This window comes from Sus scrofa, chromosome 4 (assembly GCF_054392235.1).
Source record: "Sus scrofa isolate SSC_HxYL_T2T_F1_AM1 chromosome 4, Sscrofa_HxYL_maternal_Yorkshire_Landrace_v2.0, whole genome shotgun sequence".
Classification (NCBI taxonomy): Eukaryota; Metazoa; Chordata; class Mammalia; order Artiodactyla; family Suidae; genus Sus; species Sus scrofa.
The window spans coordinates 9,121,270-9,146,655 of record NC_139386.1 but is presented as its reverse complement, the minus strand read 5'-3'; the positions used below and the strand labels follow the sequence as shown (position 1 = coordinate 9,146,655).

General features: G+C 48.0%; 2 protein-coding genes across 8 annotated transcripts in view; one reads left to right on the top strand and one right to left on the bottom strand.

The window, feature by feature from the left end:
* Positions 1 to 5,108, top strand: part of EFR3A (EFR3 homolog A) — an 83,942-nt gene extending 78,834 nt beyond the window's left edge. For all 6 annotated transcript variants that reach the window (XM_021088899.2, XM_021088901.2, XM_021088900.2 and 3 more), the window contains one exon: positions 2,680 to 5,108. In XM_021088899.2, the coding sequence (XP_020944558.1) occupies positions 2,680 to 2,785 (106 nt within the window). In that variant the 3' untranslated portion in view covers positions 2,786 to 5,108. The remainder of the gene's footprint in view (positions 1 to 2,679) is intronic.
* Positions 5,109 to 5,955: 847 nt separating this feature from the next.
* OC90 (otoconin 90) overlaps positions 5,956 to 25,386 on the bottom strand; it is a 33,750-nt gene continuing 14,319 nt past the window's right edge. The window contains exons 5-15 of one of the 2 annotated variants that reach the window (XM_085021643.1): positions 24,904 to 25,078; positions 22,701 to 22,813; positions 19,982 to 20,110; positions 19,788 to 19,829; positions 18,506 to 18,556; positions 15,759 to 15,803; positions 15,393 to 15,452; positions 12,410 to 12,526; positions 11,705 to 11,876; positions 8,775 to 8,881; positions 5,956 to 6,470 (exon numbers count right to left, since the gene is read on the bottom strand). In XM_085021643.1, the coding sequence (XP_084877769.1) occupies positions 6,175 to 6,470; positions 8,775 to 8,881; positions 11,705 to 11,876; positions 12,410 to 12,526; positions 15,393 to 15,452; positions 15,759 to 15,803; positions 18,506 to 18,556; positions 19,788 to 19,829; positions 19,982 to 20,110; positions 22,701 to 22,813; positions 24,904 to 25,078 (1,307 nt within the window). In that variant the 3' untranslated portion in view covers positions 5,956 to 6,174. The remainder of the gene's footprint in view (positions 6,471 to 8,774; positions 8,882 to 11,704; positions 11,877 to 12,409; positions 12,527 to 15,392; positions 15,453 to 15,758; positions 15,804 to 18,505; positions 18,557 to 19,787; positions 19,830 to 19,981; positions 20,111 to 22,700; positions 22,814 to 24,903; positions 25,079 to 25,386) is intronic. The other variant, XM_085021644.1, reaches the window with a different exon arrangement.

Sequence of the window (25,386 nt, the reverse complement as noted above, 5' to 3'; positions counted from 1 at the left end):
TTATAGAAGAATTCTCGTGTATTGCTCATGGGATTATAAAATGGTACACTTTTCACAAAAGTTTGGCAGTGTCTTATAAACATGCTCTGGGCCCTTTAGTCCCATTTCTCAGTATCTATCCAGAGAAATGAAAACTTAGATTCACGAAAGACGAGTACATGAATGTTTTAGTAGCTTTTTTCATAATCACCAGATGTCCATCAACAGGAGAATGAAGAGACAGTAGACAAATGGTGGTACTTTTAATATAGAGAAATACTATTCAGCAGTAAAAAACACATCTGGGGGGTAAATCTCAAAAAATATAGGAGGAATTCCCATTGTGGCACAGTGGAAATGAATCCATGAAGATGCACGTTCGATTCCTGGCCTCGCTCAGTGGGTTAAGGATCTGGCATTGCCATGAGCTGTGGTGTAGGTCACAGATGCAGCTTGGATCCTGTGTTGCTATAGCTGTGGTGTAGGCCAGCAGCTGTAGCTCCAATTCAACCCGTGACCTGGGAACCTCCATATGCTGTGGGTGCAATCCTAAAAAGCAAAAAATAAAATAAAATACATTGAGCAAAAAACATCAGACACAAAAGAGTATACTTGTAAGGACAACAGCTATCGCTGTGTAAACTATTTGTATAAAATTCAAGAACAGGAGTTCCCATCGTGGCGCAGTGGTTAACGAATCTGAACCATGAGGTTGTGGGTTCGGTCCCTGGCCTTGCTCAGTGGGTTAACGATCCGGCCTTGCGGTGAGCTGTGGTGTAGGTTGCAGACGCGGCTTGGATCCCGCGTTGCTATGGCTCTGGCATAGGCTAGTGGCTACAGCTCCGATTCGACCCCTAGCCTGGGAACCTCCATATGCCGCGGGAGCGGCCCAAGAAATGGCAAAAAGGCAAAAAAAAAAAAAAAAAAAAAATTCAAGAACAAGCGGTACTAATCTTCAGTGACAGAGATGATAGCACAGTTACTGTTGGATGCGGGTGTGTGTGTGGGTATGTGGGAGTAGGGAGAACTGGCTGAGGACACAAAGGAACTTTTTTTGAATGAATGATGAAAGTATTAGTATCTTCACCAGGTGTGATTGACATGGGTGGATACATTTGTCAGTTCTTGTCAAACAGTACCCTTACATTTCACTATGAAAAGTTATATCCTAATAAAAAGATTATAAATACTGCAGTGGTGATTACAAAATAATTACTAGTGGCTATCTTGCTGTACAGTAGAAAATTGACAGAACACTGTAAACCAGCTATAATGGAAAAAATAAAAATCATTATAAGATTAAAAAAATTATTAGTGGCTAGAGTAATATATCAGTAAAATATAAGAAAACCAGCTGATAACTTATTTGAGAATAGCTCACAGACTATAAGTTCATATATTAGTTAATGAAATTCATAATTATATGAATGGTAATGAAAGGTTCATTACCATGTGAATTATACTCTTAACTATAAAATACTAAAAACCGTATATGACTTACAACTAAATCTGAAGTATGCGTACAATTACTTAAATAAATGAAAAGTCATACCTTGTTATTGAATAGGAAGTTAGTATCTTAAAGACATCAGTTCCCTTTAGATTAATCTATAGTTTTAGTCAAAATCTTCACAGTATTGTTTGTTGTATCTGAACAATTGGTGCTCAAGACAGTGTGGAAGAATCCATATATAAACCCGTGGAAGAAAAAAACCAAGGGAGCATTTGCCTTACTAAGTAGGAAAACGTGTGATAGATTTTTGATACTTCCCACAGGTTGGACTTTGTACAGGTAAGTTGAATAGACGAGAATTTTGAAATGTAAACATCCATGGTAGAGATAAGAATTGAGTAATGAATGAGGGAAAGCATTGGTATGCTATGACAAAAGATCATTTTCCCAAGTTGATAAGAGAAAACTATCTGAGTGCAAATACAGCCAGTATGCTCAAATTCATTTGAAAATTAATACAAAAATGAATACTGAATCTACAGATACCTAGCGTTAGTGGTAGCCCAAAACGAGGAAATAAGACTGGCTTCCCTTCAGCTTGTCAGAGTGCCAGAGATGAAAGAAACAAGGAAGGCTGGTGATGCTCCGTATTTACGGTGGAGTAAGAGGATGGGCGCACTCAGATGTTCAGAGGATAAATTGCTGGTGTTCTGGCAGGGCATGTGGTGTCAGAACTGTGAGTACATTTTGATCCAGAAATTTCTGTGTGTAAGACCATAAACCAAGGCGACAGGATAAAATTACGTGTGTGTGTAAGAATAGATCTGTCAGCATTATTTATAACCATGGAAAATGGAAATGAGTCTGCATCTGTCCATTACAATGAATCAATTATAATACATCCATTATAATGAAATACCATGCTGTCATCCGAAGAGGTTAACGTGTGTATATAAAAGATTTTTTACTAGTGAAACAAAGCAAGCTTAGATGAATGGGTATGGAGTAATCGCATTATAAAAATTATATATACATATATTCAAAGGAAAATGTTGATTTTGACTTAAAAACAGCCTGGTACCCTTGTGATCTATCTCCCATGTGGTCTTGTGGCTGGCCAGCAGCTACATCACTCTGATCCCCGGATGAAGGAGGCTTACTCTGCGACTCGCAGAGTACTGAGATGCTCTGTGAAGTGAACAGCTTTTCAACACACCCGCTGACAGTGCCTGGTTCTTCTTTTCCAGTCCTCCTCCCAGTCCATCAGGGACCCTCGCCATCACTTCTGGGCACGCCCAATACCAGTCTGTCCCAGTCTACGAGATGAAGTTTCCAGATCTCTGTGTGTACTAAGTGGCTCAGGAAGACCTCAGCATAAAGCCTAAAAATGAGTGCCAGGCTGAGGTTTCAGGGTTTACTTGATGTTTGTTAACATACGTCTTGAAAACTACGATGGAACTTACCTTTTACCAAATGCTTGGCATATCAGATTAGAAATTTTGCAACTGTAGCATATGATTTAGAGTACTTTTGAAGATAGGTTTATGCCGTGTGAATTTTTTTGAGGTTCCTGATGCTTTTTAAAATTGAACATACATTGGCCTCTCATTAATTCGTTGTTAAATAGTACATTAAATTTTTTTTCACAAACATGTAATTAAAAAAAACAACAAGCCATCAGAGGGTTGAAGGTGTATGAAGTATTTACAGTATTTCTTAGACATCTATACAGCTGTGTAAAATTAGAACTGCTTTTTTCTTTATCTGCAATGCAAAAGCAAAAACATACAACTGTATTCCTAATCCTGGGGCTGCAAAACCGTTTTGTGATTTTTCGTCCCCATGTTTTAGATATTGTGATAGGCACCCCTCAGTTAGTTTGTTAGAGCAAAAAAAATATGTGGCCGTCAGTCCTCGTCCTCTTTATGGTAATAACATTCACTGAGTAATATTCCTAGAATGTGACCCCAAAACCTCCATACTTTAAAGTGTCTGGTTCTTACGATACTGTGTTTTCTGCCAGGTTTGACCATTCTACTTGAGAGTCTTAGAGCTTGCTCTTAGAGTACCGAACTGTGCAATATTTTTTACATCATAAGATGTATTAGTTTACAGATTACGCTTTGAAATTATAATGGTATTTTGTGTGGCTCCACTAATTAAATGAGCTATATATTTAGTATAGAAAAAAAGACATTTAAAACAGCTAATAGTTCACCTGTGAAGAGTGCATACATTTTTATTTCTTTTAAGAGCACATTAATTTACATTTTTATACTGTGCATTGTTTTAAATCCTCATAGTCAAAAAATGCCCCAAATGGACTTTTAATTTTTAAGATTTGAACTGTAACTTGTGTGCATCTCTGTTTATGATTCGTGATAATTATATTTGAAAAGAGTGCCTATGGTTTTAGCAGTCGTCAATTTAAACTTGTGTTGATTTAATCTACCAAGATTACACATGCTAACAGAAGGTGTTTCCTTAAAATTATGTACGTTTTAGTGAATTCCGTCACATGGCAGAATGAACAACTTTCTTTTCAACTCTTCCGAAATCTCTTAGGACATTCTTATGAAATAATCTGTTTATAATTCTCCTATCTTTTCAGATTTGATTCCTTTTTACACAAAACTATATACATATCAAATATTGTAGTCCCAAAATAATTTAGTTTCTAGCTTTTGCTTTTGTTTGAAAAATCCCAGTGAAGAATGGCCTGTTCCTCCTTTGGGTTTAGGGTTCTTTGGGCACCTTTAGCAGAAACAAAGTTAAGGAAGTAATAATAGGACCAGCATACTTGAAACTCTTGAATATTTAAACCAAAGCACAGCATCTTTAAACAACTTGCAAAAGATCTTAGTCTTTTAAACCTATAAAATGATACTCAAACGTCTTGCGTGGTTTAGTTACCTACTCAGTGTAGATAAACAAGACGCTGTTTTCTGAGTAACTGTGCCGTCACCACCGGGGGACTAAATGGCCCCTTGACCAGGTAGAATGGTTCACCACTTAATAGGCCAAGTTTTACCTTTGTTTTTAATTTCCCTTTTTTCTTCTCTATTTTTAAAGAAAGATACTAACTTTTGATTTTGCATTAAAAAAATCTAAGCAGGGGGACAGGCTAAAACAATCATCATCCGCTTGGATGTCATTTTATAGATTAACACTGTGTGCTTTTGTATAAAATATATAATTTAATAGTATAAGAAAAGAAGATATATATTCACTTGCACTCATGCAAAAGAAACTTTGCTCTACGAAACTCACATTTCTCTGTGATTTAAAACTGCATGTGTAGCATGTAAGAGAAAATCATTTCAGTTAATGTTTATCACACCTTTCTCTTGGTCTGTTTGTAAACGGTTGATTTGGGTTTTTTGGGGTTTTTTCCTGGTTGTAGTTGTTATTTTTACACAGTAAACTTCTCTGTATCCTAGCTTACTGAGCTGGTCTTTGTTAACAAGGATTCCCAAGAACTGGTGGATTTTTCCTTTGACTTGTCCCTTCCAGGAGATTGCAGGAGGTCCTGCAGCTGATAGGTATGCATGTAGTCTATCATATTGCCAGTTTGGATATTGAAAGTTTAGGGTTAGTTGAAGTTCACTGTATTGCTATATTTTTGTAGATATTTAAAGTCTTAATAAAAACTGTTAATCATTCTCTTTTTGCTGTATACTGTTGCCTGTATCATTTATTTTTTTACCTTGACATTGAACAGTTAACATTTAAACATCCCTCCTATACTTGTGTTGTCTTTGCTTATGTAGAGTTGTTGGAGTCAACCTGAACACACACGCGCACACTCTTCCTAAATACCTTGAACTCATTAGCTTTTAGAATCATAACACTCTACTAGCAGTTCACTTCCCCTTCCTCACAGTATTTCCCTGCTTCCTGTCTGAAAATGGAACTACTTTGTTTTATTCATGCCGGTATATGTACTAAATGTAATGAAGGGAGTTCTTTCGAAGGGTAAAAACTCACTGTGCAATTTGTATGTAAGCAATAAAACAAAATCAAACATTTCTGTATAAGTACCTTTTTATAGTAGCCATTGCATTATTTTGCCTTAGTTAAAAATGTTTGGCCTCACCCATGGCATATGGAAGTTCCCAGGTCAGGGAGCGAACCAGGGCCACAGCAGCAACCCAGTCCTCTGTGGTGATAATGCTGGATCCTAAACCCTATTTTTTAAAAATCAATTTATATTGCCAGACTCAAGACAGGCTTAGCAGTGGTTCTTCATGGCGGTGGCTGTGGTACATGGCCACTCTCTTCGAACGTCCCAGAGGACCTGTCACCTCAGTCTCTGGCATACATCTTTGGGGGATTTGTTGGTGACCGTAGGTGATCTTATACCATTAATTAAATATACTCCCTTCTCTCTCTTTTTAATGGGAAAAGTAGCTTTTAGTGATTAGAGACTGGAGGTTCCCCTCCCCTTTCTCTGTCATCTCCCCTTTGCAATCTTATTCATGTACCGATATCCACAACATTTCTTGAAAATCAGACGAAGAAACGTTGATTGGAGTATTTATTGAGCTTCCCCAGCGAACTACAGAGAACCACCTGTCACCTGCCTGCTCCTTCAAGTGTGCACCTTCAAGTGTGAGCTGACACACCCATCACAATGCACGCGGGCAAGGGTCTCCCCACGTCTCCCCCTCTGAGCCTCTGGTGAGCAGAAGGGGAGGGTGGAGGCAGAAGGACAGGGAGCGCTGGTCGCTTGCTCTGGGAATCTATCTGGGGCCATGTTGCGGCCTGGTGCCCATGAGACCCAGGGACCTCCCCAGGAATCTTCTGGTTCTTGTCGGGCCCTCTGGGCGGGGCGGGGCCTCCTCGCTGTTCTCCTCGGAGCTGGAGCCAAGGGAGGAAGCTGGAGGCACGCGGTGGTCCTCACAGGACAGCGGTTCGCCCTGGCAGTCTTGGCTGCCTGGCGACCTGAGGCTTTGGTTATAGAAGGCGGAGGCCATGCACTCGGCCGCCGTCTGGTCGCAGGCACAGAGCAGCTTGGCGCACAGGCTCTGCCCCACACCTTAAGGGGCAAGAAGAGGAGCAGACCTGAGACCCCGCGAGATGGTCGCCTCTTCCGCCCTGTCCTCCCACCTATATCTCGAACCTCTTGGTCCCGCATAAGCTGATTCCTCTACTGGGAGTGTTCTTCACTTTCTCATCCTGGGTAACCCAGACCAGCCCTTCAAGAATCCACTTGGCATCCCCTCCTCCAGAAAGCTACCTTGAGCTCCTCCAGCTAAACGGAGCGCCTATCCCGGGGACTCCCATCGAATCCCACCCTAAGGTTCCTTCCATCACAGGAGAAGTTGTTTTTTGTTTTTTTTTTTTTTCCTGTCTGTATTTGTATTTGCTCAATCTGGCCATCCTACTTTATTTCTTGAGTGTTTCAGTTGCATACAGCGGGGTGGGAGTGGAGAGCATCTGTGATACAAACGAAACAATGTGTTTGAAGATGCTTATACGCGGAGACCAATTCTGCAAGCAATATCCTTGTTGTCTGTGGTTTTCATAGACGGATTTGGTCTACTGTGAAAGTATTCATCAACCACATCAACCAGACGTTTTCTCATCACACTGACCCACCAGATCTCCTACACTGGCCTTCCCATCAGCCCCAGACACGTGTCCTTGCATCTCCGCAACGGGAGGCAGAGAGGAGAGGGGGAAGCGGGAGCAGGGCGGACATGCGCAGAAGCCTGTTCCCCAGGGCAGCGCTGCGCTTGGGCCTCGTGCTTGCGCCTTGTGTGCCATGGGCTCCAAGACGCCTTCGTTCTTCACTACCCCACACCTGCATCTGCTGCAGGACACCGTGCTCAGAGCTCACAGAGGGTCGGAACCGGTTCCCCAAAGCCCCCGACGAATGCAAACTACACGTGCAGCTTTGCTGGATTCTGAGACCTGAGAGATGAAGGCTGGACCTCAAGGCATGATTGCGTCACGACAACAAGTCATCTATCCTGTCACTCACGGGCCCTAAACCTGGTTCCTCATTTTCCAGAGGACAAAGCCTAAATGTTTCATTTCTGGTCTCATGACCTGGCACCTGTCTCCCCAGCTCCCCCTTACACCACCGTGGTGCCGCCACCTCCACTCTCCGATCCTGAAACACAGAGCCACCTCTTTCTGAAACTGCCAGGAGTTCCCAAAATGCCACGATTTTTCTGTTCCCTTTTCTTGGAACACACACACCCAGCGTGGCCATCTGGGAACTGTCAACTTCTTGGAAACTCTCATTTCACTGCCCCCTTCTAAAGTTCTCCCCATTGCTCCTGTCCTGGCTGCGAACTCAGCAGGCTCAAAACCCTTTCCCCAGGCTCCCAGACGCCCTCCCACCTAGTACAGGAGACTAGTTAGTACATCGGAGTACAGGAGACTAGAAGAGTCCCTTGCTTGTCTCTCTTCGCTGAAGGCTGTGAACGAAGGAAGGCGGTGATGGTGTCTGCTCACGGTTTTCTAGTTCCTGATGGAGGCGTGTTGGATAAGCAGCTAATTCAGTGAATGAATAAATGAATGACTGGCATGCAGGGCACAGAGGTGAGAGGATGAACCTCCAAGGCCTGGATTCAAGCAGCCCCAGGCCGGGTGCCAGCAAAGGAATAAGCCCTGAAGGCTCAACCCTGGGGCTTTCCTGGGACAGAAATGGAGGGTGAGACAGACTCTTGCAGGGCTCTCAAGAAATGCTAAGGGGACCGTCTCCTTTTACCCTAAAAAGTGTAAGGGAAATGCATCCACTGATGTAGATGAGGAAACGCAGCAGCGAAGAGATGGAGCCAGATCTGCAGGAAGCCTGGCTAAGTGAGTGGGGAGGAGTGGAGATGCAGGCCCAATGCTTCCTCTTTAGGAAGCAGAGACGCTCTAGCATAGTGAAGACTCACTTTCAGTCCGGGGTCCTATGGTTTTACCATCCCAACCCCAGTTCTATCACCTTCTTCTTCCTGTGTGATCTTGGACCTCCACTGCCTTCTCTGTGCAACGGGAAGGCTCACGGTGCTACCCCCTAAGATTGGGGTTTGGATGCGCTTGCTCACACTCAACAAGAACTCAGAAGGGCACATGGTAAGCACTCAATAAGCAGGGGTATTGATGTTATTCTCCATCTGCTCTTACAAATGCTGTGACTTTGGTCAGCTGACTTAGCCTCTTGAACTTGGGTCTCCTTCTCAGTGGAATAGGGGTAGTAAATATGCATCTCGAAGTTAGGAAAAGTATTAAGTCACATTATAGGCTTTAGAAAGGGCTTGGAAAAACATCTATAAGATGAGCTGTGGTCCTGCTGCTGACCTGAATGAAAGAAGAACCCACTGTGCTGGCCCACTGCACTTACACTTGGGGGTTCCATCCACGCACATCACTGGAGACGAAGGAAGCCTCTCCAGCAGGCAGCCCAGCCTTCTCACCTGCTCCAGGCAGCAGTGATGGAACCAACAGCACCTAAAACCAAGGAAATTCTTTTACTGCCCAGAGCCCCCAGCTTCCCCCCAGAACTCCTAGCAGGCCTGCTCCTCACACACTCCCTCCAGCAGTGAGAGAAGCCGGTGCCTCCTTTCCAGTGCCCACTGGGCTGATATAGGTCCACACCGAGGGCCGCCACGGATGGCTGTTCAGGTTGTGCACTGCACAAAAACGCCAGATCTAAGGCAGTGTTGATCACACTGGATGCATCATTTTTTTTTAATTTGGTATTTTTGTTATGATTCTGCGGGCTGAAAAGATGGGTGACCTGCATAGTTATCATAGTAATTTTCTAAAAGATGGAATAAAGAGTCTTGAGGAAGGGGTACCCCTTTTAGTATACACAGTGGTATGATCTGAGCTAGCAGTGACTCATCCCCTGCAACATTTCAGATAATAGAACAGTTAATCTCCATTCATAAGGCACCCCCCACCCCCCGCCTTGTCCCTAGCTTTAAGACAGAGCAAAGTAACGATCTTGAGCAAAAATAAAGAATTGCTTCTAGGAAGGTGTCCAGCATAGAGAAAGACTCGGGAAGTAGATGAGAGTGACTCATGGGCTTGCTTTTTTAGACCCGCTCATCTGGCCGGATAAAGCCTCTCAGGCTCCAGTCCATCTCTCAAAAATGATGAGCATCCCCAGGGAGCCTGGGATGCTGCAGCTGACAGGAGGCTAAAACTACTCCATCTTGGAGACCACAGCTGGAGCAGGGATCAGGCAGAAGTACCACGCATGGATGGTGCTTATGCTCAGCCACGCATCGGCTTCCCCACCCTTTCTGTGGCGCCAGCAGTTGAAGGAAGTACCCCACCTCTTACATCACCTTAGCCTGTGGCTGGAGGGCCGTGTGGCCAGAGAATGGCAGCCCCTTTTCCACTGTTACTACAGCACAGCCACTATCTCCTGTGACCTTGGGCTGGGGTGAGGGGCTGTAGATAGTTAATCTAATAGAATCTAAAGTCAGCGAGTGAATCGGAAAGCCTACATAATCAAAATACCCTTGAAAATCACTCAGATTTCCCAGAATATGAAGTATGCATGGCTTGGAAAAGACACTTTTGGAGAAAAGCGTATCATTTGACTATTCCTTAGCCAAGACTCTGGCTTTTGGTTTTTCAATTTCATCCTTAGGCAAATCAAGGAAGCTATCCCATAACTCACTTGCCTGCCTGGGCAAATCTCCTATTTTTGTGAAATAAGGTCAGAAGTCAGGAACCCTCCTAAATGGCACCCCCACTTTCTTTCCAAGGGGTTCAAGAAAACGCAGAGATTACTGATGCCTCGATCTCTTTCCTTTTTTATTTTTTCTTTTCTTTTACAGCTGCACTTGAGGCATATGGAAGTTCCCAGGCTGGGGGTCAAGTCGGAGCTGCAGCTGTGACCCACGCTGCAGCTTGGGGCAACACCGGATCCTTAACCCACTGAGCGAGGCCAGAGATCGAACCCGAATCCTCACTGACACTATGTCGGGTTCTTAACCTGCTGAGCCACAACAGGAACCCCTAATTTTCTATTTGCAGTATCTCATTGAACATCACGGACGCAGCAACAATACTTAAATTGTTCTCTGTCTTGGACAGTAGAGGGCGCACGGCTGCGCCCCGTGGTGAAAACACACTTCTAATTCCACCGTGTCGTATACACTTGGTGAGAATAAAAACTTCTTTAGTGTTACCTGATGGGAGGTAAATGGTAACGTTTGCCTGTGCGGCAGAGCCCCTGATCTCACCGAATTCCCTGCGGAGGATGGATGATGGGGAGGGGCCGGCTGTGCAGTGGGGACAGAGGTCTGTAGGTGGGTGCGTAATTTAGCCATTCAGATGCCACGTCACCTGCAGGTGACATGTTCCACGTTCCTGCCATTATTGAATCCTTTGTATTGACTACCACAAGGCTTGTCTTTTCCTCTTTTTTTCACAATCAGCTACAGTTGTTGACCCTCCCTGCAACCCCATCATCAGAGGGGGGCTCACAGCATTTCACTGCAAAGCTCTAACTGGCCGTGGATGCAATGAGTCTCCACGTGGGATCCCGTCTTTAAACCTGATCAGCTCGACCCTCGGACTAGTCCCTCCAGCTCATCTCCAGGTTGAGTTTTCTGTAGCTGCCTGTGTCCCCACGGCGTTTGTTACATGGGTGGTGTTTTGTCAAATTGTCCCTTTCACTATGTCAGCTCCTACTGGGCAGAGGCAGTTTGCTTTGATCTGCTTGGTTTAGGTTTAATCCCTTTTATCTCTCCACCACCTAGCACAGGGCCTGAACAGAGCAAAAGCACAAGGAATGTAGCTTGAATGCACATGTAAATGAAGGAGCGAATTAATGAATGCATGACGTCAGTGCAAATGCTTCCAGGAGTGGTAGATATAAAATTTAGCAGTTACACGGAAACGTTGTAAAGCTAATTTCAACATGTCGTCTTGCAGAGCAAGTCAACTAGGGACCTCAATTCTACATGTTGCTCATTGCAAAATAGGTAGATCTGGAGTCTTTTGAGGTGTCTTTGCAGACTGACCCTCTTAGAGCAGTTGGGCAGTATTTGTGGTGGAGGTCTAGACTCTCAAATCGAAAGATCTGGATCTATCTGACTCTGTCCCTTTGTGGCTGAATGACCTCAGACAAGTCAGCCTCTGAGCCTCAGCTGCTCATCGGGAAAATGGGACCATAGAGGCAAGGGCCCTGCAGAATGAGATAATGTAACAGCAAGTTTTTCTGAGCCTAAAGTGATATGTGATGTACTGGACAGTTATCACCTCTCGCTGCAGCATCAGCACCACCCGCCCGCCACCCTCACCCGGAGGTACCTGTCCAGGGCATCCCTCGGCTCGCCTTGTCCTTCTTGCCCACAGTAACAGCCATAAGCTTCAAACTCCTCCGGGCACCGGGCCGTCAGACACAAGAGCATCTCTCCAAGCTGTGGCATCACCCAGGTGTTGTCCCCGTTTCCGCGGTGCAGGAAGGTGAACCTGTCACAGGCTGATGAGAAACGAGGACCGCTTTGCTCTCTGTCTCTCTGCTTGCCTCGTCCTCTCCCTGTCTCCTCTGTGTACAACCTGGGCTAAGCTAGGCGAAAGGCCCCTGTGCAAACCCGGTCATCATAGCTTTGGCGGAGGAAGCACCTTACTTCTGCGCAGCCCCCTGTGCACGTGCCTTGCGCGTGTGGAGAGCAGCAAAGAGAAGGATCATCAGAACCCAAGTGTTTCATTCTGTCCAACAAACCATGGTGCTTCCGATGCCAAGCTGTCCTTCAAGGGTCAGGAAGAGCGGCGAGAGCCCTCAGTCAGGGGTTCCCTGCCCCGGCTCGCCTCCAGCAGCTGCTGGCTACAGGCCAGTCCTCGCTGAGCCTCCGAGTGCTCGGTCGTGCGGCCGGATGGATGGCGCCCTCTAGTGGCATCCAATGGGAAGGTTACAGTGCCAGGCTGGGGCCTGCGGGGTTTGGTTTCGGACCTAACCGGAGGTTCTCGAGGTGGCAACAGCACGGATACCACTCTGCCTGCTTCTCTGCTCACCTTTTCCAGATGAGTCCTCGGGTCTGCTTTTGACGGATGACACGGCCACCCCCAAAGATTTAATGCTGGTGGGCACGATGGTTACACCTTTCGCTGTGGCAACCATTTCTGCAGATCCTGAAAACACACATTTTTATGGTCCATATTCGACCAGCAGTGGAAGAAGGCACGGTCCCATTCATCTGCTGACCCAGGCGGAGTTCCCAGCTCGGGGTGAGGCCTGGGCATCTGACGGGGTCTTTCCCTAAGCCCGCCAGGTTGGTTTCTTCCTCCTTGGGGGCTTCTGTCTGCTTGTTCAGCACTGCTGGCAGGTTAGAAGCAGCCCTTAGCGGCTCTGTCTTAACCTCAGTCTCCTGAGTTTACGTCCTGCCCAGTTCTCCAACCCCACAGAGAAACCCATTAGTTACTTCCTATGTGCTCCAGGGAGCTGGAAACTGACAAAGACTCTCCTTCACCAAACCTGCCCCAGACTCCCCTCCATCCTTGCCTGTAAGAACCACAACCTCTGGGGCCCTGTCCACACCGAGAGCCTGGAACAAGCCCCAGCCTGGTTTCTAACACCAAGGACAGCGGTGTCTCTGGGACGACCCAGTCCCCTGCTTCTCCTTAAGATGCTGCCTGGGAAAGCTCAAGGCCGTCATGAGAACTCACTGCTTGAGATCCACACCTGCCTTGCCCAACAGGTCTCTTAAAACAGCCCCCCATGTCTCTGGAATTTGCCACTTCCCTGACTCTGCTGGAGCCCCTGCCTGCTCCCCTCCCTCCTGCCTCACTCTCGGAGATGCCCCGTCACCTCTGCACAAGTCAGAGTCGTACTCAGTTTATTCTGAAGCCTCCCAGATGCTGCAGAAACAGGAGTACAATCTGTCTTGCCACCCTTAACAGACCGCGGGCTCCAGGAGTCTGACAAAACAGCAGGCTCTAGGAGTCTGGCAGCAGAAACCAGAGAACACAGTGTTCCAGAGAAAGAAATCAAGTTTAAGTTGAAACTCAGTCACATGCTAGATGTATGACCTTGGGCAAATCCCATAGCGTCTCTTATTCTTCATTTCTTCATTAGTAAAACTGTACCAATAACACTTGCTTTTTGGAGTTCCCTGGTGGCACAGTGGGTTAAGGATCTGGTGTTGTCACTGCTGTGCCTCAGGTCACTGCCATGGCGTGGGTTCCATCCCTGACCTGGGAAATTCTGCATACTGCAGGGGCAGCCAAAAAAAAAAAAAAAATGCGTGTTTTGGCGTTTGAATAATCCTTCTAGATAAATGCCTAGCGATAAGGAAACAGTCAATAGTAGCCATTAGATTTGCTCAGTAATGTGGAGCCATCAATACATCTAATCTAGAGTTAAGGACTCTCCAGGTGGAAAGTTCTACAGGTGATGGAGCTGATGGACCTCCCGGAAGTCCAGTGTCTGCTTCCTGTTGAGTCTGAGTCTCCTGCTAACTCCCCATCCCCGGCCCTGGGGAAGAACATTCTTTTTTTGTTGTTGTTCTTTTTAGGGCCGAACCTGCAGCATATGGAAGTTCCCAGGCTAGGGGGTGAACCCACATTCTCATGGATAAGAGTCGGGTGCATTACTGCTGAGCCACATTGGGAACTTCCAAAAGCATTCTAGATTATTGACGGTAGTCAACTTTGAGGTGCCTACACTCCCCTCAGATGAGTGAATTTTCTGCTAATCCCATTACCACGACTGGCCACCCAATTAGGGGATAAATTCCTCCTGTCCCCTCACCTTTCACACTGAGGAGGTCCTGGTGCACCTCGGGGCAAAGCTGGCCAAGTCCCAATACCGATAGTCTGACACTGATGACCTACCTCCATCAATCTGGTTAAATTTGGAAATTCTGTCCAGGCCTGGGCCAGCCTCTCTCAGCCCCGAGGTGAGAGGCCAGCCCAGCTCAGGTACAAAAAAGCACCACTTTTATTATTTATCAGCAGGAATAAATGAAAAATCATGAGCTACCATTTTTTTTCTATTAAAAACGGATAGAGGTTGTCTTGTTTGCTTGTTTTCCAATCATAGCGCCCCCTATTGGCCATAGCAATGTGCATAGGAGTGTCAAATGGCTCCATGTTTCTCCGGAGCAATTTGGCAGCATATTGAGAGCCCGAACATACCTTTAATCTAGCCATTCAACTTCTAGGCATTTATCCTGACGAATTAATCCGAAGGGGAGAGGCACAGAGAAAGAGCTTATCTATTCTTTATAAGAACACATGTTAGAAATGATTGGCTTCACAAATGACGGGATTCTACACAGGCACATTGAACAATCTCTAAAATTCATGTTAAAGAAAAATATTTCCTGCCAGGGGAATATCATCTCATTGGATGACATGATACAACTTGGACAGCAAAACCATGGCCGCCAAGTGATCTTAAATTCATGTTATTTATGTTCAGAGACGGGCTCGATGGTGGCAGGGGGACAATGGAAGAAGGCATCTTCAAATATTGCTAATAGCTATCTTTATAATGTGCATTTAAACAGAACACAAAGTCCAGTTTTCTGTATTTTTCTAAATGCATCTTTTTAGCAGGCAAGTGTCTCTTTCTCACTAATGAATGGATCTATCTTTTGATTTCATTTGCCTACTTTTTTTTTTTTCTTTTTAGGGCTGCACCTGCAGCATATGGAAGCTCCCAGGCTAGGGGTTGAATCGGAGTTACAGCTGCCAGCCTACACCACAGCCACAGCAATAGAGGCTCCGAGCTGCATCTGCGACCTACACCACAGCTCATGGTAACACTGGATCCCTAACCCACTGAGCAAGGGCAGGGATCAAACCCACATCCTCATGGATATTAGTCGGGCTCGTTACTGATGAGCCACAACAGGAACTCCTGTCTGCCTACTTTTTTCTGGGGGGAGTGTAAAAGTAAATTGACTTCAATGATTTCTTTCATTTTGGGGAACACACTTGATTTCATAAATATATAGGGGACCAGCAAAAGGTGGATGAAGCTGAGTGTGCTTACCTGGAAAAGGTGTCGCCTGAGCATCGTCCGTCCCTCCCTGGTCTTGACCTGCTTCTGTTCCTAAAAGAAGAGAGAGGGAGTGGGCATTAAATTCAGCCCGTCTCATCCTGGCCTCCAGAAGCAGCTCCCATCCCACTGGGCACAGGAGGCAGCTCTTTGCTCTGCCCCTGGACACCTCCCAGGAGAGCCAGCGAGGGCAGGTCAGTTTAATCTCCCAGAGCCTCCATTTCCTAAATAATCTGCGAAATGGGTATAATAATATTTCCTCGCTCTGCCAAAAGGTGGTCACCAGAACTGAACACGAATATTTAGATGGAATTTCTCCACGGGTTCCACGCCGTCCTCCTCCGAAGTCCCCTTGCTTACTTGTCCTGGGGAGCGTGGTCAGCCGGTCAGCTGTCTCAGCAGCCACTGTAAAAAGAAACCACCAGAGTTCCTGTGTGGCTCAGTGGTAACGAACCTGAGTAGTCTCCATGAGGATGTGGGTTTGATCTCTGGCTTTGCTTGGTGGGTTAAGGATCCGGCATTGCCGTGGGCTGTGGTGTGGGTCGCAGATGCGGATCAGATCCTGTGTTGCTGTGGCTGTGGTGTAGACCAGCAGCTGTAGCTCCAATTGGACCCCTGGCCTGGGAACTTACATATACCACGAGCACAGCCCTAAAAAGACCAAAAATTAAAAAAAGAAAGAACGAGAAACAAACCACCCAATCTCAATTATCAACCAAGCTCAGCACCTTAGCCACACAGAGGAGAGAAAACCCAGGGCAATCTGATTGGAAACTGTCTAGAGCTTGTTTCTCCATTAGGTCCTGGTTCAGGGGACAAGAGGCCAGATCAGGGCCAGTCCTGTGTTAAGCAGAGACCAGGAAACGACCTCGTCAGGAGAAAGGGCCGTTATTTCCTCTAGTTGAAGAAACTTTGCCGAGAAAGGCACTTAAGAGGGAGTTTGGTCCAGATGTAAGGACACAGGCAGTGGAGGGCCCAGACCCCAGCCTTGCCACCAGCTCTGTGCTTGGACAACTTGTCCTTCCATCTCAATTCCCATCTTAATACGGCAGTCATAGCCATCATTTACTTAGGGTCATATGAGTATTAAATGAGATTCTGGGAGTTCCCTGGTGGCTCAGTGGGTTAAGGATCCAGTGTTGATACTGCTGCGACCCTGGTTACAGCTAGGGGGGTTTGATCTCTTGATCAGGAACTTCCATATGCCACTGGCACAGCCAAAAAAAAAAAATGAGATTATGTATTTTAGGCACATTGTCCCGAATCCTGCGTGTAATTTGACCTTCATTGTATGCAGTTTTTATAACCATATGAGAATTTCTGGAAGAAGATGCTGGCCTGAAATCTTCTCAGGCTGTCCCACTTAATTCTTCTGTCACCCCAAAGGACAGGTATACCCATCACTTTCCAAGGAGAGGTAAACTGTGGCCCAGCTGTGTGTCCATTTTTGTCAATAAAGTTTTATTGGCACCACCGCCACATGCATCCAGGTAGGCTGCTTTCCTGCTGCAGCGGCAGAATTAAACAGTGGTGACAGGGACCCTCTGGCCCACCCAGTCTAAAACATCTACTTTCTGGCCCTTAGCAGAAAAAAAAAATGTGGATACCTGCTTTATGCAAAGTGGAAACGGAAGCTTAGAGAGATTTAAACCCCTCTTCCCAAGTCGCACAGCTGAAAAATGAGAGGGCGGGGAACCGACCCCACATCTGCCTGACTCCCCAGCGTGATTTCTGCCTATGACGGTGAGAACAGTTTCAAGCCCCTTTATGTCTTTCTCACGAACTGCTCCACCTGCTCCTGCGTGACTCACCTTCGGGCCCACATTCAGGCCGCCCCCTCCGCGGAGGGCACTGCCAAGGTCCTGGGTGTGAGTGCGTGTGTGTTGGAACGTGTACATGAAGAAAATGGAAAATGTACGAATTGGGGGTTATGTTGTGACTGTCTGGTGAGGCCGTGAAGCCCACAGCAAATTCTCAATTTGGGAAGGAAGTGGCTGCTGTGAGTTAGGCTGGGTTTGCCTGCGGCTGGGGGGTGGGGGTGGCTGGGGAGGGTGGCTGGGGGAGGAGGGGGAGCATACGGCAGAGCTTTGCTTTGGTGTTTCCTCTCTTCTCTGGACACGGACTCCAGTGCTCGGGCTGACAGGGAGCTGCCCTTGGACGTGGAGGACGGCAGGGGGTGAGCCCGGGAGCCTCTGCCTCTAACCTTGCAGAAGCAGCAGCACCAACAGAGCGGAGCAATAAACAAACCTCTAGGACCCTGGTTGTGCAGCCTGTGATCTCCCGGGGGGGAAAGAGTGGCCAGATTTCACAAATCAAACCCCAGGATGCCCGGTTAAATTGGGATTTTGCATGAACAGAAAATACCTTTTTAAGCAGAAGTATGTCCCATGCAAATTCTGGGAGATATATATATATAATATATATTTAATTGAAGTATAGCTAATCTACAATGTTGTCAATTTCCACTGTACAGCAAAATGATTCAGTTTCACATATATATTTGCTTCACGTTTTTTCCCCATTATGTCCTATCGTAGGATAGTGAATATAGTTCCCTGTGCTCCACAGTAGGACCTAGTTGTTTATGAATTCTTTATATACTAGTTTGCCTCTGCTACCCCCCCAATTCCCAATCCATCCCCCCCCATCCTCCCCCCCCTTGGCAACCATAGCCTACCCTCTGTGTCTGTGAGTCTGTTTGTAGACAGGTTCATCTGTGCCACATTTTGGATTCCACAGGTCAGTGATACCCTCTGGTGTCTGTCTTTCTCTTTCTGAGTGGCTTCACTTAGGATGAGAATGGCTAGGTGGGACATACTTAGATTTACAAAGCATCTGTTGATCCTCTGAAATTCACCATCAGACAGTGGAGGGTGGGGGTCCTGTGTTTTATCTGACAGGTCTCTGGAGGTGAGAACAGGAGTGTGGGAGAAAGTAGAGGAGAGGTCTGGGGGTTGGAGGAAGTGAAAGAGGCTCTGAGTGTACCTGAGGCCGTCCCTCTGCAAGCCCAGGTGGGGGCACTTGTGGGGAGCTAATCCCAGCAAAGCAGGTGGGTGGTACGATCAAAACACGGGTGTCTGGGTTACACACGAGTCTCCTGTGCTCACCTTCTCCAGAGAGAGCCATCAGGCTGGAGTCCGTGGGCTCCACACCGTCACCTGGAAAGAGAGGCCCCCAGTAGCAATGAGCGATGGATGCAGTGTCGCCACCAAGGACCCAGGAGGGACAGCAGGACAGGGGAGGAAGGGGCTGGAACAGAGAAGGGCTGCTTGTCCTGCCTCAGGATAATCCTCGGCTTCTCTCAGACCTCCCAGGACACAGGATGCCCAGCAGGGCCCCAGCTCAGGAGGGGCTCCAGCCAGGGAGTCTGGTGGGGAAGGTGGCACCTTCAGACACGGGCTGTGGTAATGAAAGGACGGCAGACTCCAAAGGTGTGTGGCTATGGAGTGTGGTCCCAATTCGAGGAGGCCTCCGTTCAAATGGGAGGCAGGAAAGGTATGTATGTGGAAATTCAACTCGCACGCCCCCCCACACGCACACATCCCTGCAGGAGCACATGCACACACACACACACCCACGCACACTCATGGACATGAGCACATACACATCCAGGCACACACAGACACATCAGCTTCCTCTTGAACACATACTGCAGGACCAGTTCTGAGAAAGAGACCCCGGCCGAGGGAAGGGAGGGATGGCTGCTCGGCCGAGGTCCACCTTGAAATTCCCGTCCCTGGGTACCACAGTGGGCATTGGGACTAACAGATGGTGGGGACTTTGTTGAAAAAGGAATGATGGGCTTAAACCAAACTCCTGCTTTTCTCATAAGATGCACGTTTTAGAGTCAGCATTGTCCCTAGCTTAGTTCAGCAGACGATTACTAAGAGCCTGGCTTGTCTTAAAAAGTGATGCACAAAAAACAATCTCCCCTTCCAGGAGCTTCCACCTGTACCCAGATAGCTCCTTGTGCTGCAGGCTCTGGAGGGCAGAGGAGGGAGGCAGCCAGTCCGCCCCTGGGAGGCCCCAGAGGCCAAGAGCTCACCCGGCCAAGAGGACACTTGCCCCGTTTGAGCCCTGGATCCTGTCCTGTTCACACAGCTTGCCAGGGCTCTGACTATAACCGAAGGAAAGAACTTGGGGTCTGCATCCAAACTGGATTAAATTCACACCAGTCTAAGGAGAAAGGGCCACTGGATGTTGAGTGCAAATAGGGTTTATCTCCGGCCCGGGGGAGGTGAGCACACCTTCGGTGCCAAGGGGTCACTCCGGCTTCGGTGAGATGGGCTGGGGGAGGCGGGTACCTCCCTGCCCCGCTCCCTGCCCTACTCCCATCAGTAATCAGGCCCCTGTGGTTCCTGCAAAAGCAGCTTCCTGAGAAGGCCTCACCTCTGGGCAGAAGTGTCAGCAGCTCTTTGCTGCTGGTCATCTCTGAAAAGAAAACACATGAGAGGAATGGATTTGGGGAGTGTTAGAAGGTGCTGGACTTGGCATCCGACAAAACACAGCAACCACTGGTCCCAGACCAGCTCTGGCCCCAGACTGGCCACCCCACCGCTGATGCCCAGCCTGGATCTTCCTACCTGGAGGCTGAGCCAGACACAGGGAAGTGTCCAGAAGGTTCAGGGAAGTGTTGATGGTGGACCGAGCCAGACACTCTATGGCAGCCTTGTCGCAGGAACACAGCAGGCGCTCACACGCGTCCCCGGACTCTGGGCACCAAACAAGGGCAGAGCAGACGGGAAGACCTCATCAGGAATCCCAAGGAGTGATGCAAACCCTAAAATGCACTTCCTTCTGCCCCGGAAAGGCTGCTTCTCTTGCAGCTTTCTCCCCTGCTCCTTTCTGTTGTGGGGACCCAGCCTGGGAGCCACGGGCCTCCCTCTGTCCCGCACTCATGCTCCATCCATCAGGCCATCCTACTGGCTCTGCGTTCAACCCATCTGGGTCGGACCACCTCCCCACGTCCGAGCCACGACCCAGCACCACCCCCGGGTTACAACCATGGCCTCCCGCTTCCCCGGTCTAATCCCCTGCTGCCCACTCTGGTCTCACGGAGGAGCCAGAACAATCCTTTAAAACTCAGGTCAAACCATGTCTTTTTGGGTGTGTTTAAAACCCTCCAGCCACCTCCCCTCTCAAGGGAAAAGCCATTGCTCCTCCTCCTGCTCCTCCCTCGTCACCCCACTTCTGACTCACGGTCCCCTAGTTTCTTTCTTTCTTTTTTTTTTCATCTTTTTGCCTTTTCCAGGGCCTCTCCAGCGGCACATGGAGGTTCCCAGGCTAGGGGGTCAAATCGGAGCTGTAGCCGCCAGCCTACACCACAGCCACAGCAATGCGGGATCCTTAACCCACTGAGCAAGGCCAGGGATCGAACCCGCAACCTCATGGTTCCTCGTCGGATTCGTTAACCACGGCGCCACGACGGGAACTCCAGGGTCCCCTAATTTCTGAGCCACCTGGAGCCCGGGGTCCTCCAGCCACCCCCATGTACCCGCAGGCTGGCTCCCTTCCTCTAGGTCTTGGCTCCTTGGCCGTCTTCCCAAGGGGGCGTCTCCTGACCTCCTCATTTCAATAGGAAACAGCCCCCAGCCTCCCTTGGCCGTTTCTCTGATTTACAGTCCTCCCGAGATCTTGTCGCTGTCTGACACACTATGCCATTTGTTTCTGACATTCTCAGTGTCCGACGACCAGGAGGAGACCCCGGAAGGTCAGGCTGCCCCCAACACGCAGGCGACTGTCTCGCACACGGGGCAGGTGCTCGGCGCCGACGTGCTGAGTGAAGGAATGAACTGCGTTCTCCGCGTTCTCCGTGTTCCTCTCCTGTAACTTACATCCTCCCTGATGCTCCGAACCCCAGCCAGTCCATGCCACCCGGACTTTGGGGCCAGTTGAACCTGGGTTCAAACTCTGGCTTTCCACTTAGCAACTGTGTGTGACTTTGGGCTAGTTTGTTTGTTTGTTTGTCTGTTTCCCTTTTTACAGCTGCGGCTGCAACATATGGAAGATCCCAGGCTAGGAGTCGAATCAGAGCTGCAGCTGCCAGCCTCCACCACAGCCCCAGCAACGCCAGATCTGAGTTGCATCCATGACCTACACTGTAGCCTGTGGCAATGCTGGGCCCTTAACCCACTGAGCCACAGTGGGAACTCCCTGGGAGAGTTTTTAATTTCTCTGAGCTTTCCTCTCCTTGTCTGAAAACCATGGATAATGATTGCCATCTAAGAGGGTCATTAAGATGATCAGAATTCCTGTGTACGACACCCATGGCATGTGATAGCCACTCAGAAAGGATGGATCTGGAGTTCCCATCGTGGTGCAGCGGAAACAAATCTGACTAGGAACCATGAGGTTGTGAGTTCAATCCCTGGCCTCACTCAGTGGGTTAAGGATCCGGCATTGCCATGAGCTGTGGTGTAGGCTGGCAGCTACAATTCCGATTAGACCCCTAACCTGGGAACCTCCATATGCCCTATGTGGCCCTAGAAAAGACCAAAAAAAAGGATGTGGCCCTAGAAAAGACCAAAAAAAAAAAAAAAAAAAAAAGGATGGATCTAATAGGTTCCCTAGAAAATACCAAAAAAAAAAGGATGGATCTAATAGGTTCCCCAACATGCCACAGCCCTCTTCCCTCCTCACCTTTGCCTGGTCTACTTCCTCTGCCAGGTGGTCCAGGGACATGAAATAAAATTCCTTGAGTCACACAGCAAGGGAGGTGGAGAGCTGAGATTCGAACTTCTGTGTGCCTAGTTCTTAACAACCATCACAGCCTTGTTCACCCACCATGGCCTCTACCTCCACTGCCGCCACTGAGTTCTCAACAGATACCAGTCACGATAGTCACTGTTTGACATTTAACATGGCTTACATTTTTAGAGTGTAACTGCCTGACCTGGAAACATTGTTTAATTCAATTTAACTTTATTAACAAGTCTCCGAAGCTGGTTTTCTTCTCCCCATTTTGAGGTTCCCAGTTGTTCAGTAATTGCCCCCAAATCACACAACCAGTGCCTCAGTAGCAAATGACTGACCCTTCCCACGTTCCCAGGGTTGCTCCAAGCGTAAAGCTGTAATTCACACAACCTGCTGATCAACTGTAGCTTCCAATCCAAAAGCAGTTGTTAAGCCTCTACCCCATGCAAGGTACAGACGCCATGGATCTGGCCCTCGTCGGGCTTAAGTATACAGAGTGATGCTGCCACCAGCGATGATGACAAGGGTGGACCCTAGACGCCTGGGCCTGGGGACTCCCTGAGCTGTCATTTCTCAACCCAGCCTCCTGGGACGCATGGAGATGCTCACCGCATGTGACACTCTTGCTGACGCAGTTGACATCTGTGCTAAGCTTGCTGGGGTCTTGGAGACAGTCCATGTCAGCAGCCTCCTCGTAGCACCTGCGATGCTGGAAGCAGCAGCTGCAGCAGAACGGGGAAGGGTCAAGGTGAGAGCCTGGGTTTGGATTAGAAGAGAGGCAGGTGGTGCATGATCATTCTGGATCTCTGGGTGGTTCCTGGTAGTGGTCTGTTTCAAATACGTAGTACACACACACACACACACACACGATATCTGAATTGAATTATAACCTCTGCAGCAGGTGCTGTTATTATTAAGAGCATTTACATATGTGAAGAAGAGACGCATACAGCTCTGTAACTTGTCTAGGTCAAGGTTGATCACAGAGAGAGGCTGACACTAAATAAGGGAGTCAGATGCCTCTTGCAGAGCAGGTAGGAGGTCAGTAGAGACCAATGTAAAGATGACAAACCTGCGGGTAGCTGGTGGCCTTGGGCAAGCTGCTAAGTTGCTCACGCTACCTAACTCATAAGGATTTTGAGGAGTCAAGAGTCTAACTCATAGACCCTGCCAGGTGGTAGACACTTGATAAATGATAGCAATTATTTTTGGAATCTGGCATACAAGTTCAAGGTGGAAATAACCTGACTTCCAGGAGTCTGGACATCCCCAACTTCATCAACTGAACTGTGTAAAGTCATTGAACTTGGGTGTGACCCACATTCTGCCAGTTGTGTCCGTCAATGCTTTGATCATTCGGACAGTGATGAATTACTGCTTCATGTCTCTGACTTCCAGGTTTCCCAGGTACTTTAGTAATTGAAGAAAGTGGAGGGGGGACTCGAAAGGCTACTACAGTCCCAGAAATGGTCCTGGCACCCTGCCCTGAGCAGAATCAGCCTCCCCCTTATGAAATTCAATGAGCTGGTCCAGTGGTCGGCTTGCCTATGGTCCCAGAGATGGAACTTGCCATGTTGGTTTGGAAACAACGGACACCAAGGGGACGCCTGCCTTATCATCTGGGAATCTGTGCAGATGAAAGCACACACTCCTTCACACTGGAGTCGGGCACAAATCTAATACTAGTGAGGTGTGGACATGGTCCTGGAGGCGAGGCGAGAGTGGGTTCAATTTCCTGCTTCCATAGTTACTGTTGCTGTTCCTATGACTCCAGTTCTACTGCTGCTGCTGCTGCTAATACTAACACTACCACCACCACAGCCACAGGTATGCTAGCACGGCTGCTGTTACTGCTGCTATTACTACCACTGTTACTATTAATGCTACTATAGCGACTATGACAATTGCTACTACTGCTATGGTGGCTATTATTACTACTATTACAGCCTCACTATGACTGCTGCTACTCGCACTCCGATCACTAGTACTCTGGCCCCCGGAACATTGTTACTGTCGCTACCGACCCCTGATCCTCTTGAGGATGTAATAACACAAGGAGAATCCAATCATTTAACTTGTATTTGGTCCTGTCATCCTACATCACAGCTATATGAGTTAGGTATTATTATTACTACTTCCATTGAGTAGATGGACAAACCGGAACACAAAGCAGTAAAATAACTTGCCTAAGGTCACAGAGCCCCTAAGAAACAGAACCGGAATTACCGGGTCATAGGTGAAATGCTTTAAAACAGAGGAGTTCCCATTGTGGCTCAGCTGTAATAAAGTATCATGAGGATGCGGGTTCCATCCCTGGCCTTGCTCAGTGGGTTAAGGATCTGGCGTTGCTGTAGCTGTGGTGTAGGTTGGCAGCTGCAGCTCTCATTCAACTCCTAGCCTGGGAACTCCCATATGCTGCAGGTGCAGCCCTAAAAGAAAAAAAAAAAAAAAAAAAAACCATTCCAATAGATACGGAGCTCTAACCTTGTGACTCAGAAGGTTAAGGATTTGGCACTGTCACTACAATGGCTTGAATCACTGCTGTGGCACAGATTCAATCCCTGGCCTGAGAACTTCCACATGCCATGGGCACTGCCAAAAAAACCCCAAACTAACAGATACCACCAAATTGTCCTAAATGACCTTCCTGCTACTAGTAGCTGTTTGCCAGACGCTTCTAAGATTTTAAATTCTGTTGTGCACACCCACATACACCCGCACACAAGCAGAGTACAGGGAGTTTTCCGCATCTGTGCTCCACCCAAGGCTCAGCCAGGCCTCCCTGAGCTCACTCACCTTTGGTCTTGCTCACCTGTCAGACGCATCCACAGGCAGCCCTTCCATCTCAAACCTGCAGGCACAGCCATAGTCTTCGAAGTCCCGGGGGCAGAGCCCAGCCACGCACTTCATGCCATTCACGAACTGGAGCAGCGCGGGGAAGTTGGTGAAGACAGCCTGCAGCCAGGTGAAGTGGGATCCCAAGCAGTCTGGGGGCGGGGGGAGTACACCAGGAACCAGAGGTGAGGAGGGAGCCCCCTTCTCGCATGGGTGGTGCCTCATCAACCTAAGCACCTCCTCAGGGCTATTCTAGAGATTGAAGGGAGGCAGGTGTACAAGCTGTGGTCCCTGCGGGCTGCCTACCAGACAGCCATTCACTCTCTTCCTTACCAACAAAACTGGGAAGTACTCAAGGATGATGAGCCTCCTCCCCAAGTCCCCGGGAAAGTTTCACAATCACTCTCAGCTCATCCCTGACCAGCGCTGGTCTAGGGCTGAGCATGAGATCCAGGTGTGG